The 21,773-nt window shown below is 38.5% G+C and overlaps 1 protein-coding gene and 1 pseudogene across 1 annotated transcript; both read left to right on the top strand.

Annotated features, from left to right (window-relative positions):
• The first annotated feature begins 7,863 nt into the window (after nt 1-7,863).
• LOC136665209 (migration and invasion enhancer 1-like) lies at nt 7,864-11,942 on the top strand (annotated as a pseudogene).
• A 2,272-nt stretch (nt 11,943-14,214) lies between these two features.
• LOC136664784 (migration and invasion enhancer 1-like) lies at nt 14,215-20,479 on the top strand. Its single transcript, XM_066642185.1, has 4 exons — nt 14,215-14,357; nt 16,095-16,192; nt 16,341-16,417; nt 19,190-20,479. Exons 1-4 carry the CDS (start codon nt 14,326-14,328, stop codon nt 19,271-19,273), a joined length of 291 nt encoding a protein of 96 aa, XP_066498282.1. The 5' UTR covers nt 14,215-14,325; the 3' UTR covers nt 19,274-20,479.
• The last annotated feature ends 1,294 nt before the right edge of the window (nt 20,480-21,773 follow it).

Raw genomic sequence — 21,773 nt, 5'->3', positions numbered from 1 at the left:
ATGAACTAACAACAGGAGAAAGGTAATTAAGCAAAGTGTGTGTGTGTGTGTGTGTGTGTGTGTGTGTGTGTGTGTGGGTAAAAAATAGTTTAGTTGCAGGGAGGGAATAAGCTTTGCATGTATGTGTGCTGAGAGGAAAATGGAATATACTGAGGCAAGGATGTAGATAAAATTATACAGAAAGCCAAATATATAACGATAATATAGTCGTGAAAGACAACACATATAACCATTTCTATTGGCCAAAACACAAGCTTTAAATCTGACAACCAATACATTGCTATGAAAGTTAGTTTGTATCCTAACATCAGTGTATTTCTAACACTGTATCTCTGCTCAAGAATCTGTCCAGGTAAACAGACTTTAAATGGTCGGAAACAAAAATAAGTGAAATTTCAGTATTTAAGTTTTATCAGTATTTCTCTCAGAAGTCTGTGTGTGGAATTAGACTCAGTTGAATATAATTAGTACATTGTGAGTCCTGATAAGCCAGGTTAATTTATTTAGAAGGAACACTCAGATTAAGGTTCCCAAGAGCTAACCTGAGTTTACTTTGTACTTAAGTTAATTTGTCTAATTAGAGCCAATAATATAAATGTATAAAAATGGGTGTGGTGCCAAAATTGGTGTTGACAAAAAAAGAATGTGTGTAGTCTGAAAATGAGGGTGAGGGACTCATACAGAGTGGATCGAGAACCAAAATGGGTGGGAAATGACAACAGGTTGCTTATGAAAATGGATGGGAAAGAAAAAAGATACCATTTATTATAGTGTACCAAAATGGGTGTGAAACTGTCACTGTTGATGTCACAAGACATGGAGTAAAAAACCTAGTGTTAACCACTAAATGTCAGATAATTAAATCATAAACTCTAGGAGTTATTTTAAACATATTTGGTACTCTTTCCTTCCTTTAAACACCATCCATTCTTTTACACACCATTTTCTTACACACCCATTGTCACATTTTACCCATTTTTTAAACCCAGGTTTCACCCATCTCTTACACACACATTGTCATATACCACAAGTTTTGAGGCTCCATCACTTTTGAGGCACCACCAGTTTTCAGGGTCTACCCGTTTACCGTCCCCTCGTTTCTGGCTCCACCCGTTTTTGGGCACTACCCATTTAGGGGCTCCAGCCGTTTTTAGTCTCCACCTGTTTTCAGGCTCCGCCCGTTTTGAGTCACCATCCGTTTTGAGTCACCACTCGTTTTCAGGCTCCACCCATTTTGAGTTACCACCCGTCTTCAGGCTCCACCCATTTTAAGACACCACCTGTTTTCAGGCTCCACCTATTTTATGACACCACCCGTTTTTAGGCTCCACCCGTTTGAGTCACCACCCGTTTTGAGTCACCATCAGTTTTGGGGCATCATCCTTTTTAAGGTTCCACCTGTTTTGGGGCACCACCAGTTTCCAGGTTCCACCCATTTACAGGCTCCACCTATTTTAAGACTGCACTCATTTAAAGGTTGCTGTTTCTTCAGCCTCTTCTTCTTCATTCTTCACTTCTGGAGTCATAGCCACTACATCTGTAGAAACAACCCTGAAACAGATTAGGTTTAGCAAAACTTCAGAAAACTAATTATAATTATTTATTTAAGCCTTTTATTTATGTTAATGAAGCAGTGTTTTGAGACATTGTTCTCTTGTTTGATATAACTCTAAAATATGTTGTGCTTTAAAACACAATATAAATGTACAAAAATGAGAGTGCACAAACAAATGTGTGGAGTCCTAAAATAGGCATCAAAACAGTGGCATGTCCCAAAACAGTAAACGAAAGCAGGGAGCTGTCCCATAATGGATAGAGTACCAAAATGGGAGGGAAATGAAAACAGGCTGAGTTTGACATAAGGTGGTAAATGAAACTAGGCACCTGTGGGAAATGAAAATATGCTCAGAAATGGTGTCCCGGAACAGAAGAGAAATAAAAATGGGTACCAAAATGATGGTGTACCAAAATGTGTGTGAAAAAACAACTGTTGATGTCCCAAATGGGTAGGAAACAAACATTTGGAGTCTGAAAAAGGTTGGCACCTGAAAAGTGTAGGATACAACAATAAGTGGATTTTCTATATTTAGAATAGTTATGTTTTTTGTATTTTTTTGACTAAGACTTCTCTCTGTATGCAGAATTAGGCTCAGCTGATCATAATCACTTATACCTTGTGAGTCCTGAGAAGCCAGATTAATTTAGGGCTCATTTGAGTTTTCTTAGGTTCTTGAGGTACTTAGGTTAATTTGGCTACTTAGAGCCCAAAATATAAATGTACAAAAATGGGTGTAAAGCCAAAATGGACAGAGTCTTAAAATGGCCGTCATAATTGGTGATGTATCAAAACAGATAAACCAAAACAAATGAAGTTTAATAAAAGAAATAATAAAAGAAAACGAAACAAAACACAGAAAGCAGCTGCAATACCATTTAAGGTGGAACGGAAATCCAATTAAGGAGCTGGAGGAAAGAAGTTATCTTCACAATTGTTAACATTTCTTACCTCTGTGCTGGAGCCAGCAGCTTGTCCTGATGGAGCAGATGCCATCGCCAGCAAAGCGCTGGTGGTAAACTTAAGTTTGACTGGGGAACTACACAATCTGCCAAAGTTTGTCATTCTTATACATCGATTGATGCCAAACGTTGTCTAAAGTGCTCACTATACTGGATTTTGTCACTAAATATAATGTATTACACTCAATATTGTGTATCGCTTGAGTGCTTCATGATATTTCTCATAGTCGACACTAAGGAAAGCCCTTCCCTTTCTTTGTTATGCTGTCAGTCATTATGCCACACGTATTTCAGCTGATGTCCCACCTCCCATGCCTGATCAGAGCCAAAAGTCTGTAACTAATATGAAAAGATCTGAAAGTGAAAGATCTGTAACAAAAAAAGAAATAAATGATCTCTTCAAAATAATTCCAGCATTGAATGAAAATCCCTACGCTTTGTTATGTTTTTCTAAATTCAATATCTATACAGTATTAAAAATTATAGTTTCAGGGTTTTTTCAAATGAGCAAAACTTTGTCCCTAAATTAGATTCATATGAGTGGATGATGCAGCAGGTTGGTGCAATCAGAGCAGTGAGTCATATACAGCACAGAGCACTTTACTGAATTATGATGCAACATATTGGTTCTTAGCTCATTTCAGTGGCTTCTCTCAGGCCACTAATAAATGTATGATTAATGAGATGCTGTAAGTCCTCTATGAACTGCATTAAAGGAGTTATATTATATGTATTACTACTTGTGTAAACTACTTTAAACTATTGTAAGGCTGTATACATTTTTCATACTCATCATAAATCTAACTATTAGATGTGAAGGCAAAATAACCTGATTCCATTCGGTTTCTAAAGGTACAGTGCCTGTAGAAAATGATTATACCCCTTTGAAAGTCACATTTTAGTCTTACAACCATCTCTTGCTTTAATTACAGTCTGTTTGGATGTGTCCCTACCTGCTATTGTACATCTGGATTGGGGAATAATTGCCCATTCAAAAGTTTGGTCAAATTTCGTGGTGACCAGGTATGCACTGCTCTCTTCAAGTTCATCCAAGTCTATCGGATTTAGGTCACAGCTCTGACTTGGCAACTGAAGGACATTTACCTTCCTATCCAGAAGCCACTGTTTTGTATTTTTTTTATCTATTTTTATTTTTTTTTTGGCAGTGTGTTTAAGGTCATTGTCATGCTGGAAGATGAATCTCCTACCCACCTTCAGCTATCTAGCAGTGTTCCTCAACAATTTTGCTGTACATAGAAGTATCCTTTTTCCTGCTGTTCCTGCTGAAGAGAAAAACCCTCATAACATAATGTTGCCACCACCATGCTTCACAGTAGGTATGGTGTATTTTTGGTGGTGTGCTGTGTTTGTTTTTTTTGCCAAACATACCGCTTGGAGTTCAGTCCAAAACATTTAGTCTTGGTCTCACCTGACCTTAAAACCTTTCGCCACATGTCATTAGAATCTTCCAAGTGTATTTTGGCAAAACACAAACGAGACTCAGCATGACACTTTTTTTAGGATTGGCTTCTTTCTTGCAACCCTGCCATACAGGCAGCTTTATGTGAAACTTGCAAGATAGTTGTCACATGCACAGGCCGACCAAACCTCAGCCATACAGCCTTATAGGTCCTTCACAGTTGCCACTGGCCTCTTGGTAGTTTCCCTGATCAATGTCCTCAATGACCACTGGCTCGGTTATCCAGTGTGGAGGGACGGCCTGATTTGACAAGGTGTTGGTGGTGCCTTACACTTTCCTTTTGAAAGCACTTTTTCAGCTGTGGTGTTACCATGCACTATTAGTGGTAGACTTATCAAGGAACAGCTGGTTTTATTCAGAAGTAAGCAAATCCAGTACAGTTGATGTCAGGTCTGGGCCAATTAGCCTGGTGCGTGATCTGGAAACCGATTTGTTGTACCCGAGCAAGTTAATAATGTTCACTCTAAGGGGCTGGTTACTTAACCAAACCAGGTATTATACTAATTAAATTATAATAATTTATCTGATAGGCGGCACGGTGGCGTCTCCACCAGGGGCCTGGAGGTTGTGGGTTCGATTCCCGCTCCGGGTGACTGTCTGCGAGGAGTTGGTGTGTTCTCCCCGTGTCTGCGTGGGTTTCCTCCGGGTGCTCCGGTTTCCTCCCACAGTCCAAAAACACACATTGGTAGGTGGATTGGCGACTCAAAAGTGTCCATAGGTGTGAGTGTGTGAGTGAATGTGTGTCTGTGTGTGTCTGTGTTTCCCTGTGAAGGACTGGTGCCCCCTCCAGGGTGTATTCCCGCCTTGCGCCCAATGATTCCAGGTAGGCTCTGGACCCACCGAGACCCTGAATTGGATAAGCGCTTACAGATAATGAATGAATGAATGAATGAATGAATGAATGTATCTGAGTTTTTAAAGTGTAATTTTCAATTTGATGAACAGAGCTTTAATGTGTAAATACAGCTGGAAAAGTTAGACATAATTTCTTTTCATTTTCAGGGTATAATGTGATTAAAAGGCAGGGATTTCTATAGGGTAAGAAGGCACTGTATTTTTTATAGGCACTGTATTAGTCCCTTATTTCTAATTAGTTCTTATTATACAGTCATGGTTGAAAGAGTTAGCACCTCTGAAAGTTTTCCAGATAATTAAGTATTTCTCCCAGAAAATGATTGCAATTAGACATGTTTTGTTATACACATGTTTATTTCATTTCTGTGTATTGAAACAACACAAAATACAGAAAAACCCAAAATTGATATAATTTCATAAAAAATTCCAGAAAAGCACACAATACGTACAGTCAAATATGGTGGCGGGGTGCCAACACTTTTGGCCATGACTGTATATACAGGTGCACGCTGACATGGGTGTAATTGAAAGCCATTGAAAATCACTGTTACTAGTATGTAATGCTCTGGATAGTCACACCCAATTTTAAGGTCACCATACTCAATGACAAAAGTAAAAAACTAGAAGCATATAAACCATACAAGCGTTGGGCTGTGAAGCTGTAAACCTGCATTCCCAGGATCAAAGCCTGATGTTACTAATACTGTTATGGTTAAATGGAACCAAATCCATGCTGCCATGTTGTAAAATCTACTGTAAAGTCTTCCTGTTACGACAGGAAGTGAGGACTAACTCTCTTGGTTTCTAAAGTATATCAGTGCCTATACCACGTGTTCGGTGTGTCAGCTGACTTGTGTCCTTGGTGATATTTTTCCCTTCAGACATTAGTCATGTTGTAATCACTGGACTACTACTGTTTACTGCATTCTGTCAGCAGGTTCTTACAGTGCTTTCTGTTAAGAGTTCCAGTTCTGAAGTTGCACTGTTCACACTTCCCTCTTAATCAAACAACTCTTTTATTCTTAAAACAATCAACACTGACAGTGTGATGAATGAATGTTCTGTGAATCTGGTGAATGGTGACCGTCATTTAAGCAGTGAACATAAGTCAGAATGTTTTTACTGTGTAAAAATTCAAGGCATAATTAAGTTAACTATAAATAAAGTGAAAAGTGGCTGGCAACATACACTGTCCTAGATTAACAGAATTTTCCACAGTGGTGTTCACAGTAACCTGAAGACTTTAATGTGTCTAATAGCACCCTTGCAAAATAAATTATTCCTATCCCAATTTTAAGAGATTGAAATGCATGTGTACTTTTCACATAAAGTGGTGAATATTGCAGGAATATTTCTGAGTAGAGAGTAAATTCTGTTTTGATGGTTTAGTGTTTTTTGTGTTCGTTCATATCTCACAGTGAAAATGTTCGTCGCAGAATCTTATGACGAGGAAAAAAGTGTAGAGTAACATGAAGCCATTGGTTGTTGCCTGCTGCCATCGTGTGGCTACAAACTTTTTTTACAGAAGCTCTTTCAAACCTGTTTTTGGAGTACAGGGCTGTTGTTTTTAGTATACATAACAACACCGTTAGGAAATATTCCACGAGGCAGGATTTTTGAATATCTTTTGAGCCTTTCTTAACATGTGTACTGTGTGATTTACAAACACCTCCGAAAGTTTATATCAGTTTTATAATCTCTTGTAATATTTTTAAATATCAAATGACAAAAACATTTACTCCAGCACCCAATTCAACTTAAAAATCCTTACTACATCCAATACACCCTCACCACAAGATTTATCAAAGCATGTATCGCATTTATTCCAACTTTAAGGTGCGTGTAGGACTTACAGGGTGCCAGAGACAGTGAGATTAGATATTTAAGTGATTAGAGATTATTTAAGTAATGAGGTTTTACACGTATAATTATATAATTAGGGTGACCAGATCTGAGATGGTGAAAAAGAGGACACACATCCTTGGGGGGGGGGCTTTGCCCGACGTAAACAATGACTACTGACGTGAAAACTGACCAATTAAATGTTTAGAGAGAAGGTTATCGACCAATAACTCTACAGTCAGACTGTCCAATCAGAAGATTTTAGGCTACTTCACCACGCCCCCTTCTCACTCGAGCGAACCAATCGGAGTAGGGGAGGGCGGGACTAGTTTGTGAACGAAACTTCTTGAAGTTCTATGTAAGCTCTAGAAAAACAAAATCCCGGACGTTTGTGAAATTCCGCCCGGTCATTTTTTTAAAGTCTAAAAAAGAGGACATGTCGGGTAAGAGAGGACGTCTGGTCACCCTATATAAATAAAAACACATCCCTAGTTTTTTTATAATCATAATCTTTAACAAATATAGAAATGGAAAAATTGAACAAAGGGGAAAAAATAAGACAATTAATGCCATATAAGTAGATATATTGTGAATGTGTAGAATGTATAGAGTGAGTGTGTTGTCAGATGGAAAAGGCGGGCTACATTCCTTCAAAAAGTTTTCTGACAAAACACATTCACAAAGTACTGTTCAGTTTTTTTTCATGGGTAAATGAAATTAGCTTAAAATGTGTTTATTTTGTTTTGTTAAAAGATGCAATATAGTTCCCCTGTGGTCACTGACTAAATAAATTATTTTAAATAATTTCCAATTATTCCTAATAAAAAAATCATCTGCCTTGAAATGTGCCTCAGAATAAACTGGTGTTATAGCAGCCATAGATATATACATATGCAAAATTTATGGAATTGGTTCCTTAGATTTGTGATGTAAGAAACGCTGGCTGTATGAAATTGTCAGTGTAAAACAGACTGAAGTTTCATTAAAAACAGCACCACACAGGCATGTAAACCAGGCAATACAGTTGATTTTCACTGAAAGACACCGCGAGCTAGTCCTTCCAGTCAAAAGAAAACATCTATGCTCGAGGAACCAGAGCCCGTCCCAAATGCCTCCCCTCTGAATAAGTGCACAGTTTCGCTGTTTACTGTACTATCACGTGGCCTCTTTAGTGCACTATAAAGGGTCTGAGGCCTTATAGGAGACACAGCCGAAATCCTGGTTCGGAACTTCAGACAGCAGCGTGAAGAAATACAGTCAGACAGAAACAGAAACAGAGAGAGAGAGAGAGAGAGAGAGAGAGAGAGAGAGAGAGAGAGAAATATTGCCGAGATGGGTGTGGTGAAAATACGAGTGGAATATTGGTGAGTATTTTTTAATGTCTGGACACGCTAGCCTGACGTTAAATTTGTCTTCATGATGCTATAACGAACTGTGTAAATCAATATTAGCTTGGTTTAATTATGGCTTGCGCTTGTTATCATTGTTAAATAAAGATATTCGACAATTATCTCTCATATGATGATAAAATCTCGCTTCATTTTTATTCGTTAAAACGTTGGCGCATCAAAGAGAGTTAGAAAGGCTAACGTTTTCCCAACGTTGTCTCTTTATGAAATAAGGCACTTCCTATATTCACTTTTCTGTCGAAATCCTGAGGGTGTGATTAATCGGAAAGGAGTCTGATTTCTGAGACGTTTGAAGCGTTTGGTCCAAAAATATTTATTTATTTTATTTGCCCGGTTATTATATTGTCTAGATAGCTTTTTTTTTAGTTATTTCAAAATATGGTGATATTTGTTCATTTAAATTTATCAGACCCTGTAAATAATAAAAAAAGAACAATTATTAAATGTTATGCTGTAAGTTCTAAAACTTCTCTCTGTTAATCCAAATGACACATTTAGAAGTTTCGTCCAAGAAATAAACTCACATAATGTTGTAAAATGTCTGTAACCCTTCACCTTCACATTTGTTCAGTAGATGTGATCTATGATTTTGTGATTAGTCCCTGCTTCTATCTCCACTTCCCCGCAGGTAGAACATTCCACATTTAAAAGGGACCAGGTTGATTTATTTAGGTTTGTGACATCAGAAACACTGGCTGTCTAAATTCGACAGTTTGAAAAGAACTTTGAGACACTGAAATTTCAAAGAGAAGTGTTCAGCCGTGGCATTGACTTCTTATTTTATTATGATGTGTCTTCTGGCACAAAACAAACACCACATGGAAATGTTCAGTTTAAAGACTGGATTTGCACTGGAGGTGGGCTTAAGGAAATGAGTAAAATTGATTTATGGTTTTGGGCTTTAAACAAACTGCAGGGCATTTATCATAAAATCTAATCTTAATACCCACAGTGTAAACAAACCTGTCTTAAAAAAAACCTAAAACACATTTAAATGATTATTGTGCCAGACCATATACATTTGCAAAACAAATTAGTTCACAAAGAAACAACCCCCCCCACCACCACCACCCCCACCCCCACCTCATATACCACTATTTTAATAGTATAAGCATTAAGCATATGGACATACATGATGACCTGAGAAAGTTCCTATTGTTGTATAGAATCCTAGGTCTAAATCTGTGGCTTATATTGAATTTCTGCCAAACCATACACTCTAACTTGTTCACATCTTAAGCATGATCTAGATGCCCTTTTAAATGTGGCAGGTAGGTTTACACGGTGGTGCAGCAGGTAGTGTCGCTGTCACACAGCTCCAGGGACCTGGAGGTTGTGGGTTCGAGTCCCGCCCTGAGTGACTGTCTGTGAGGAGTTTGGTGTGTTCTCCCTGTGTCGACGTGGGTTTACTCTGAGTTCTCTGGTTTCCTCCCACAGTCCAAAGATACAAGTTGTTGGGTGGATTGGTGACTCAAGTGTCCAAATGTAATTCTCTCCTCCTTTTTCTTTCTCTCCAGTGGAAGATGAGGGTACGAGCCCCGCTATCAGCAGCTTAGGCGAGTGATCCTCGGCAAGTTCTCTGATGCGGAGGTGTCTGGCTTCGTTGGCAGACTAGGTAGGGTCACATGGTCCCACAATTTCTGATAGATCAAACCCTTATGTGAAATACTATCAACTCCCTATTTCATCAGCCTAAAACACCTGTAATATGTATGTGGAATTTCTGTCACTGATCTCATGACTTCATTTCTTTTCCTTTTCAGGGAGCTTTGAGATTGAAATCAATGATCAGTTGGTTTTCTCAAAGTTAGAAACCGGTGGCTTCCCTTATGAAGATGACGTGAGTGTACTCCCAACATACACTAAGCCTTTGTCTCTTAAATTCCAAACAGACCTATATTGCTGTTCAAATGTGAATGATTAAATGGCAACACAGGTCCAAAGAGGTGTAATAACCAACACATTATTTGTGGCATTTTTTTTAAATGCATTTGAATTTTCTCACTACATTCAGCTAATTGACTACATGGGTAGGTGGATTTTTTTTTTTTTTCTAACATTAAGTGCAAGATAACAGTGGTCAGCTGTGTTCATCTTTGATGCAAACAATGTCTTAATCTGCTCTTGAATTATTTACAAACAAGCATGAACAGTTACTGTTTATCTATATGGTAGTCAGGTAGTCAAAAATTGTGCCTGGCGTTTAAGTTGTAATACGGGTGTCTCTCAGTGCGTAATATTCAGTCTTGCTCCCTTTTCCCTAAATGGACAGCTCTGTTGGTAGGCAGCATGTTGTTCAACATCAAAACTTGTTTAACAGCTTATTGTGTCACTGTAATTAGAGAGTAGGGCTGTGCCATATTGTATCATGTGCAATAAGTTTGCAGTTTTTTTTTTTTTTAAACGAAAAAACAAATCAATATTGTGATTATCTTGATATTTTGAATTGTTTACATAATGATGTCATGCGGTAACACAACATGGCGTACATTCATTACATGAGTCATTTAGGCACAGTGAAGTACGGTGGAACTTTGCTCTGCGTTCAAAGCTTTTGCTCCAAAAGACAAGTGACTTCAGTCGTGTGGAGGTGGTTTAGAAATAAAATAATATTCTATATGTATTTTATACAATGTCAAAATCTTGGTAAGTTACAGTTGTTTACAAAAAAAGCAAATGCTTACACATTTATTTGTTGTTCCTTCTGAATGAATTTAGATTTGTACAAAAATAAAATGCTATATATATATTAATTGAATACAGTTAATATTAGTATAACATTCATTTTGCGATGGTGTGTTCCAAGAATATCGTTATCGCAAATATACCCTGAGATATTGTGATATTTTTAGAGCCAAATCGCCCACCCCTATTAGACAGTGTTTTAAATCAGCCTTCATTCCTACCTCTTGTTAATGTTAGGTTTACCATGTTCAGCAAAAGGACTGAAAGATTTATCTTTCTGTATTTCTATCTAGGTCATGGATGCCATCCACGATGCCCATAATGGCAAACCAGTGCAGAAAATCACCAAGAGCCGGCGATCTTGTGTCATTCTGTAACGCCTTTCACCCTGTTTAGCACACCAAACTCCTTCTGGCCACTCAGGGAACATTGCCTTCCTAGTTGAAGTAAATCTTTGCAGGTCATGGGTAAAAACATTAAGTGAGATGTGTGTGTGAGACGATTCCTCTGCTGTTTCCTTTAATCCCTGCTTTTAACGTTCGTTGTGTTTTTTGGACATCAATGATTACTGTAACCGAAAGGTAAAAAAGTTACAGCATGAAGTTCACTGTCCAGTCACAACCAAACCAGGAGCTAAGGGTGAAGGGAAACCTCAGAGAAGAGTGGTGTCTAAATTATAAACAAATAAATAAATTTGCCTGAAGGCTGATTTTCTTTCTGTAGTTTCTGTTTGGTTTTGGCATCATATTGGCATTGAAGGGTCTCGTCTCATCATCCCATGCATGCCATGTCAAATTTGGATGTGAAGATTAGGGGTGAGGGCTCTGACTTGAGTCCTTGTCTAAATGTAATTTCTTATGTGGTTTCTGACTTGGATTTTAAATTGTGTGGGATATAAAATAACTAATAAAACATTGGAGTAAGAGGGTAATGCTGAGTCTAGGGATAAAGGTTATATCTGAAGGCTAATATATTAGAACACAGTCTATTACATACATTTTTATATATTTCTTCCTTTATTACATCACAAAACCAAACTGCTGCTTTGTGGATTTTAAAGCGCCTTGTACTGTAATGAAATCATAAGGCACATGTAGGAGATTCCTAACAAGGATAGGGTGTCACTAGTCCAATGCTTTAATCAGTAATAATAATAATAACAGGTTCCAAGGTCTTGTTCCCTGCAGTCAAACCTGCTGGTCCATTTTTGTCTGTGCAAATAAACTTTATGTAAAGTGTAGGATATGAACCTCCAGTAGTTTGTACTGACAAAACGGTTGTTGCCTGCTGCCATCGTGTGGCTACAAACTTTTTTTACAGAAGCTCTTTCAAACCTGTTTTGGAGTACAGGGCTGTTGTTTTTAGTATACATAACAACACCGTTAGGAAATATTCCACGAGGCAGGATTTTTCCATATCTTTTGAGCCTTTCTCAACATGTGTACTGTGTGATTTACAAACACCTCCGATAGTTTATATCAGTTTTATAATCTCTTGTAAATATCAAATGACAAAAAATAAATAAATTTACTGGCGGCACGGTGGCGCAGCAGTCACACAGCTCCAGGGACCTGGAGGTTGTGGGTTCAATTCCCGCTCCGGTTGACTGTCTGTGGGGAGTTGGTGTGTTCTCCCCGTGTCCGCGTGGGTTTCGGTTTCTGTGGATGCTCCGGTTTCCTCCCACAGTCCAAAAACACACGTTGCAGGTGGATTGGCGACTCAAAAGTGACCGTAGGTGTGAGTGAATGTGTGTTTCACACACATTGTGTTGCCCTTTGAAGGACTGGCGCCCCCTCCAGGGTGTATTCCTGCTTTGCCCCCTCTGGACTCACTGCGACCCTGAATTTGGTAAGCGGTTACAGATAATGAATGAAAAACATTTACTCCAGCACCCAATTCAACTTCAAAATCCATATTACATCCAATACACCCACACAACAACACTTATCAAAGCATGTATCACATTTATTCCAACTTTAGGGATTAAAGGGTGCCAGAGACAGTGAGATTAGTTATTTAAGTGATTAGAGATTATTTAAGTAATGAGGTTTTACACGTATAATTATAAAATTAGGGTGACCAGATCTGAGATGGTGAAAGAGAGGACACACATCCTTGGGGGGGGGGGGCGGTGATGAGCTCTCGCCCCTCGCTATCTTTGTGTGCTTAGCTGAACCTATGTGTGCTTTTAGGTCCTTTACACCTTTATTTGCTACACAAAACATGGGAATTTCTTTTTCAATACATCCGACAACTTATTTTTACGTTTAGGCATAGCTTCTCGAGATAAGGGTAGGTACATGAGCTTTGCCTGACGTATACAAGGACTACAGACGTGCAGACTGACAAATTAAATGTTTACAGAGAAGGTTATCGACCAATAACGGTAGCTCTACAGTCAGACCGTCCAATCAGAAAATTTTAGGCTACTTCACCACGCCCCCTTCTCACTCGAGCGAGCCAATCAGAGTAGGGGAGGGCGGGACTAGTTTGTGAACGAAACTTCTTGAAGTTCTATGTAAGCTCTAGAAAAACAAAATCCCGGACGTTTGTGAAATTCCGCCCGGTCATTTTTTAAGTCTAAAAAAGAGGACATATCCGGGTAAACGAGGACGTCTGGTCACCCTATATAAATAAAAACATATCCCTAGTTTTTTATAATCATAATCTTTAACAAATATAGAAATGGAAAAATTGAACAAAGGGGAAAAAATAAGACAATTAATGCCATATACGGAGATATGTTGTGAATGTGTAGAATGTATAGAGTGAGTGTGTTGTCAGATGGAAAAGGCGGGCTACATTCCTTCAAAAAGTTTTCTGACAAAACACATTCACAAAGTACTGTTCAGTTTTTTTTCATGGGTAAATGAAATTAGCTTAAAATGTGTTTATTTTGTTTTGTTAAAAGATGCAATATAGTTCCCCTGTGGTCACTGACTAAATTCAAATTTTAACTATTCTAAATGATTACCAATTGTTCCTAATCCCCTGCCTTCAAATGTGCCTCAGAATAAACTGGTGTTATAGCAGCCATAGATATATACATATGCAAAATAGTATCTGTCTCTTTCCTCCACCAACAACTCAACTCCACCAATCACGTGCAGCACAAAAGCCCCATCTTGCAAATTTATGGAATTGGTTCCTTAGATTTGTGATGTAAGAAACGCTGGCTGTATGAAATTGTCAGTGTAAAACAGACTGAAGTTTCATTAAAAACAGCAGCACACAGGCATGTAAACCAGGCAATACAGTTGATTTTCACTGAAAGACACCGCGAGCTAGTCCTTCCAGTCAAAAGAAGGCGCTAAAACATCTATGCTCGAGGAACCAGAGCCCGTCCCAAATGCCTCCCCTCTGAATAAGTGCACAGTTTCGCTGTTTACTGTACTATCACGTGGCCTCTTTAGTGCACTATAAAGGGTCTGAGGCCTTATAGGAGACACAGCCGAAATCCTGGTTCGGAACTTCAGACAGCAGCGTGAAGAAATACAGTCAGACAGAAACAGAGAGAGAGAGAGAAATATTGCCGAGATGGGTGTGGTGAAAATACGAGTGGAATATTGGTGAGTATTTTTTAATGTCTGGACACGCTAGCCTGACGTTAAATTTTCTTCATGATGCTATAACGAGCTGTGTAAATCAATATTAGCTTGGTTTAATTATGGCTTGCGCTTGTTAGCATTGCTAACTCGTCTTTAGAACAACAATAATCTAGCTAAATAAAGATATTCGACAATTATCTCTCATATGATGATAAAAGCTCGCTTCATTTTTATTCGTTAGAGTCCACCGTTAAAACGTTGGCGCATCAAAGAGAGTTAGAAAGGCTAACGTCTGTCCCAACGTTGTCTCTTTATGAAATCAGGCGCTTCCTATATTCACTTGTGTTCTGTCGAAATCCCGAGGGTGTGATAAAGAAGTGACTTTATGAATTTATGGACCTTCAAATGGAAATTCTGATTATTTTTTTTCAGCACGCCTGCTTAGTTCGCTGCTTTAATAGTTATTTTGTTGGACACACTTTGCCGCTTCCGTAAAGGTAGCTACCCTTTTATAACCGGAAATGAGTCTGATTTCTGAGACGTTTGAAGCGTTTGGTCCAAAATGTATATTTATTTTATTTGCCCGGTTATTATATTGTCTAGATAGTTATATTTGTTAGTTAAAATGTTTTTTTTTTTTGAGGGTTATTTTAAAATATGGTGATATTTGTTCATTTAAATTGACCAGACCCTGTTAATAATAATAATAATAAAAGAACAATTACTAAATGTTATGCTGTAAGTTCTAAAACTTCTCTCTGTTAATCCAAATGACACATTTAGAAGTTTCGTCCAAGAAATAAACTCACATAATGTTGTAAAATGTCTGTAACCCTTCACCTTCACATTTGTTCAGTAGATGTGATCTATGATTTTGTGATTAGTCCCTGCCTCTATCTCCACTTCCCCGCAGGTAGAACATTCCACATTCAAAGTGGACCAGGTTGATTTATTTAGGTTTGTGACATCAGAAACACTGGCTGTCTAAATTCGGCAGTTTGAAAAGAGCTTTGAGACACTGAAATTTCAAAGAGAAGTGTTCAGCCGTGGCATTGACTTCTTATTTTACTTATGATGTGTCTTCTGGCATAAAACAAACACCACATGGAAATGTTCAGTTTAAAGACTGGATTTACACTGGAGGTGGGCTTAAGTAAATGAGTAAAATTGATTTATGGTTTTGGGCTTTAAACAAGCTGCAGGGCATTTATCATAAAATCTAATCTTAATACCCACAAAATATGTAAACAAACCTGTCTTAAAAAAACTTAACACACATTTAAATGATTATTGTGCCAGACCATATACATTTGCAAAACAAATTAGTTTGCAAAGAAAACACCCCCCCCCACCCCCCCACCTCATATACCGCTATTTTAGTAGTATAAGCATTAAACATATGGACATACATGATGACCTGAGAAAGTTCCTGTTGTATGGAAGTCCTAGGTCTAAATCTGTGGTTTATATAGAATTTCTGCTCAACCACCTACTCTAACTTGTTTTCATCTTCAGGATGATCTAGATGTCCTTTAAAATGTGGCAGATAGGTTTACACGGTGGTGCAGCAGGTAGTGGCGCAGTTGCACAGCTCCAGGGACCTGGAGGTTGTGGGTTCGAGTCCCGCTCAAGGTATCTGCGAGGAGTTTGGTGTATTCTCCCTGTGTAGACGTGGGTTTCCTCCCACAGTCCAAAAACACGAGTTGGATTGATGACTCAAGTGTCCACATGTAATTCTCTCTTTTTCTTTCTCTCCAGTGGAGGATGAGGGTACGGGCCCCGCTATCAGGAGCTTAGGCGAGTGGTCATCGCTGAGTTCCCTGAAGCGGAGGTGTCTGGCTTTGTTGGCAGACAAGGTAGGGTCACATAGTCCCACAATTTCTGATAGATCAAACCCTTATGTGAAATACTATCAACTCACTATTTCATCAGCCAAAAACACCTGTAATGTGTATGTGGAATTTCTGTCACTGATCTCATGACTTCATTTCTTTTCCTTTTCAGGGAGCTTTGAGATTGTAATCAATGATCAGTTGGTTTTCTCAAAGTTAGAAACCGGTGGCTTCCCTTATGAAGATGACGTGAGTGTACTCCCAACATACACTAAGCCTTTGTCTCTTAAATTCCAAACAGACCTATATTGCTGTTCGAATGCGAATGATTAAATGGCAACACGGGTCCAAAGAGGTGTAATAACCAAGTATTCTCTTGGTCACATTATTTTTGGCATTGTTTTAAAATGCATTTTAATTTTCTCACTATGTTCAGCTAATTGACTACATGGGTAGGTGGATATCTTATCTTTTTAATTTTTTAACATTATGTGCAAGATTGCAGTGGTCAGCTGTGTTCATCTTTGATGCAAACAACGTCTTAATCTGCTCTTGAATTATTTACAAACAAGCATGAACAGTTACTGTTTATCTATATGGTGGTCAAAAAATGTGACTGGCTTTCTTTGAAGATGTAATACAGGTGTCTCTGTGTGTAATATTCAGTCTTGCTCCCTTTTCCCTAAATGGACAGCTCTGTTGGTAGGCAGCATGTTGTTCAACATCAAAACTTGTTTAACAGCTTATTGTGTCACTAATTAGAGAGTAGGGCTGTACCATATCGTATCATGCGCAATAATTTCGCAGGGTTTTTTTTTTTTTTTTTTTTAACGAAAAAACAAATCAATATTGTGATTATCTTGATATTCTGACTTGTTTACATAATGACATCATGCAGTTACACACAACATGGCGTACATTCATTACATGAGTCATTTAGGCACAGTGAAGTACGGTGGAAATTTGCTCTGCGTTCAAAGTTTTTGTTCCAAAAGACAAGTGACTTCAGTCGTGTGGAGGTGGTTTGGAAATAAAATAATATTCTATATACAGTCAAGCCTGAAATTATTCATACCCCTGGCAAATTGACTTAAATTTACTTTTATTCAACCAGCAATTTTTGACCTGAAACGACACGGGCATCTCCCAGGATATAATATGATGATGTACAAGAGGCATCATTGTGGAAAAAATATCTCTCAGCTTTTATTCACATTTGAACAAAAATGGCATGTCCAAAATTATTTATACCCTTGGCAAACTGTCACAGTCTATGGGAAAATCCAAAGTTCTATACAATTCCAATTAGTCCAAGCTGTTTTAAAGCATCCTAATTACCCTGATTCATTGGGAACAGCTGTTTTAATCAACTCAACAGGTGAAAAACAGCAGCTCTTTGCAGTTGGTTTGTGGACAGTCATGGTTAAGACAAAGGAGCTCACTAAGGACCTGTGGCTGTGCATTGTGGCCGCTCAAGTCAGGGAAGGGCTATAAGGCCATATCAAAATGTTTTCACGTTCCAGTGGCTACAGTGCAAAGTATTATTAAAAAATACAAGAAGTTCTGCACTGTGGAAAATCTCAGAAGATGTGGTCAGAAGCCAAAAGTGACACCTGTGCTGGCCAGGAGGATAGTGAGAGAGGTGAAGAAAAATTTAAGGATCACCACCAAGGCCGTCATGGTGAATCTGGGCTCTGCTGGTGGCAACATCTCAAGGCAGACAGTCCAACGGACACTGCGCACTGCTGAGTTCCACGGACGCAGACCAAGGAGGACGCCACTTCTCCAGAAAAGGCACACGAAAGCCCGCTTGACCTTTGCAAATGCTCATCTGGACAAAGAAGAAGACTTCTTGTCTTCTGTTTTATGGTCAGATGAAACAAATTTGAATGGTTTGGCCCCAATGATGTGTCCTTCAGTTGGCGTAAAAAAGGAGAAGCTTTCAACCCTAAGAACACCATCCCCACTGTCAAACATGGTGGTGGAAACCTAATGTTTTGGGGGTGTTTTTCAGCCAATGGATCAGGGAACTTGATTGCAGTAAATGGCACCATGAAAAAAGATCAATACATCAAGATTCACAACAACAACATCAGGCAGTTTGCAGAGAAACTCGGCCTTGGGAACCAGTGGACATTTCAGCACGACAACGACCCAAAACACACAGCAAAAGTGGTGAAGAACTGGTTAGCAGACAAAAACATTAACATTTTGCAGTGTCCCAGCCAGAGGGGAGGGAGCTAAAGATCAGGGTGATGTCAAGGAGACCCTCCAGCTTCAAAGAGTTGGAGCTCATTGCTAAAGATCAATGGGCAAAAATACCAGTGGAGACATGCAAAAAGCTGGTCAGCAATTACAGAAAGCGTTTGATTGCTGTAATAGCCAATAAAGGCTTTTCTATTCATTATTGAGGAGGGTATGAATAATTTTGGACATGCCATTTTTGTTCAAATGTGAATAAAAGCTGAGAAATATGTGTATAAAATAATTTATTTATTTATTTTTTTCTTTTCTTCTTCCCCCCCTCCCCCCCCAAAATGATGCCTCTTGTACATCATCGTATTATCTCCTGGGAGATGCCTGTGTCGTTTCCAGTCAAAAATAAAATTGCTGGTTGAATAAAAGTATATTTAAGTCAAAATTTGCCAGGGGTATGAATAATTTCGGGCTTGACTGTATATTTTATACAATGTCAATCTTGGTAAGTTATGGTTGTTTACAAAATAAGCAAATGCTTACACATTTTGTTGTTCCTTCTGAATGAATTTAGATTTGTACAAAATGAAATGAGATATACTAATATTAATTGTGTTCAATATATATAACAATTTTGCGGTGGTGTGTTCCAAGAATATCGTTATCGCAAAAATACCCTGAAATATTGTGATATTTTAGAGTCAAATCGCCCACCCCTATTAGACAGTGTTTTAAATCAGCCTTCATTCCTACCTCTTGTTAATGTTAGGTTTACCATGTTCAGCAAAAGGACTGATAGATTTATCTTTCTGTATTTCTATCTAGGTCATGGATGCCATCCAGAATGCCCACGATGGCAAACCAGTGCAGAAAATCACCAAGAGCCAGCCACCTTGTGTCATTCTGTAATGCCTTTCACCCTGTTTAGCGCACCAAACTCCTTGTGGCCGCTCAGGGAACATTGCCTTCCTAGTTGAAGTAAATCTTTGCAGGTCATGGGTAAAAACATTAAGTGAGATGTGTGTGTGTGTGAGACGATTCCTGTGCTGTTTCCTTTAACCCCTGCTTTTAACGTTCGTTGTGTTTTTTGGACATCAATGATTACTGTAACGGAAAGGTAAAAAAGTTACAGTATGAAGCTCACTGTCCAGTCACAACCAAACCAGGAGCTAAGGGTGAAGGGAAACCTCAGAGAAGAGTGGTGTCTAAATTATAAACAAATAAATAACTTTGCCTGAAGGCTGATTTCTTTCTGTAGTTTCTGTTTGGTTTTATGTGTTTACAGATCATATTGGCATTGAAGGGTCTCGTCTCATCATCCCATGCATGCCATGCCAAATTTGGATGTGAAGATTAGGGGTGAGGGCTCTGACTTGAGTCCTTGTCTAAATGTAATTTATGTGGTTTCTGACTTGGATTTTAAATTGTGTGGGATATAAAATAACTAATAAAACATTGGAGTAAGAGGGTAATGCTGAGTCTAGGGATAAAGGTTATATCTGAAGGCTAATATATTAGAACACAGTCTATTACATACATTTATTTATATATAATTTCTTCCTTTATTACATCACAAAACCAAACTGCTGCTTTGTGGATTTTAAAGCGCCTTGTACTGTAATGAAATCATAAGGCACATGTAGGAGATTCCTAACAAGGATAGGGTGTCACTAGTCCAATGCTTTAATCAGTAATGATGATAACTGGTCCATTTTTGTCTGTGCAAATAAACTTTACATAAAGTGTAGGATATGCACCTCCAGCAAAATCAACGGTTACTCACGCATTTTTAACACAGCTGCATTTACTTTAACATGAAAGGGAAGCATGTATTTTGAAAGTTAGGCAGAAGACTTTGGGTGGCAGTCAGAATTGTAGTTTGAGAGTAAGTAATGCAAATGTCTAACAAATATGACCAGTAGTCTTCTTCCTTTAGCCCCAAGTCAAATTTCCTTAATGGGTTTTCGATGTAGTCTCTTAGTGCTCAGGAAATAGTGACATATTTATTACATTTTTTTTTTTCCTCTGTTTATCTACAATGTCTGTTCTTTACACAACATTTATAACTGTTGTGATATTCTGCAAAATTTAATAAAAAGATGATAATTACTTGAACCCTTTGGTCATAATTGTATCTGAACATTTATTAGCATATAAGTAATTGTGAATTTTTTAAATCTTTGTTATTGTACAAGACCCAATTGTCTGCTTCCATGCTGTGGCTAATAATGACTCCAATGGTTCTGCTCCCAATTTATCGTACTGATGTAAATCAAACCGTTCAAATGCACAATTTCTTTATTTAAAATGAGATATAGCCATACTTCTATGATTGTTCTTTAAAGAATATATCTATGTCTAAGAAAAACAGTGGATGGCTTCTATGACTACATAAGCAATGGCCAACATCTTAATTTTCAACTCCAGCTTGGGGATAATTCCAATCTTAATGTCCTTATGTCTTGTTACGTCATAATTCTCTTTTAAAAAAAATCTTTTAAAATCTCTGAAAGGAAGACTGGAGAGTAGTAGATGGTTGAAAAACCTTTTGGCCCTAATGCAGTGGTTCTCAATTTTCCATCATTCCCCACCTCAGATGAAAATAAATTTCTGTGCCTCACCAGACCCATATCATCCCCAAAAAATGGTAGTAAAATACACATGCAAGTTTACAATTTTCTGATTTATTTAAGTAACATTACCTTCTATCTCTAAATCAGTAGCTTAACATTCTAACTCCAGATACAACATTAATATCAATGTTCAAACATTCAAAAATACAGAAAATTGGCCACTAATAAAACTGCTTCAGTTTCTCACTTTCCAATCTGTGCTAAATTGAGTTTGATATTTGGGGGACATTTGCTGAGTCAAAGCCCATCACATACCCAAAATATTAGATAGCTATAAGTTGATTCCTATGTAGCTACGACAGTAAAATACTGCATTTATAATGATGTGGAATAGCATCTGATTAACGTTAACGTTAGAAAGTGAGGCGAATAAAATCGTATTTTGGTTCCAGGCAAGCTAAGTTTTTCTGGTCTCCTATCCATCCATCCATCCATTATCTGTAACCGCTTATCCAATTTAGGGTCGCGGGGGGTCCAGAGCCTACCTGGAATCATCGGGAGCAAGGCAGGAATACACCCTGGAGGGGATGCCAGTCCTTCACAGGGCAACACAGACACACACACATTCACACCTACGGACACTTTCGAGTCGCCAATCCACCTGCAACGTGTGTTTTTGGACTGTGGGAGGAAACCGGAGCACCCGGAGGAAACCCACGCGGACACGGGGAGAACACACCAACTCCTCACAGACAGTCACCCGGAGCGGGAATCGAACCCTGTGTGACTGCGACACTACCTGCTGCGCCACCGTGCCGCCCCGTCTCCTATCCAAT

Source organism: Hoplias malabaricus, chromosome 13, assembly GCF_029633855.1.
Source record: "Hoplias malabaricus isolate fHopMal1 chromosome 13, fHopMal1.hap1, whole genome shotgun sequence".
Classification (NCBI taxonomy): Eukaryota; Metazoa; Chordata; class Actinopteri; order Characiformes; family Erythrinidae; genus Hoplias; species Hoplias malabaricus.
This window is presented reverse-complemented; position numbering and strand designations above follow the sequence as displayed.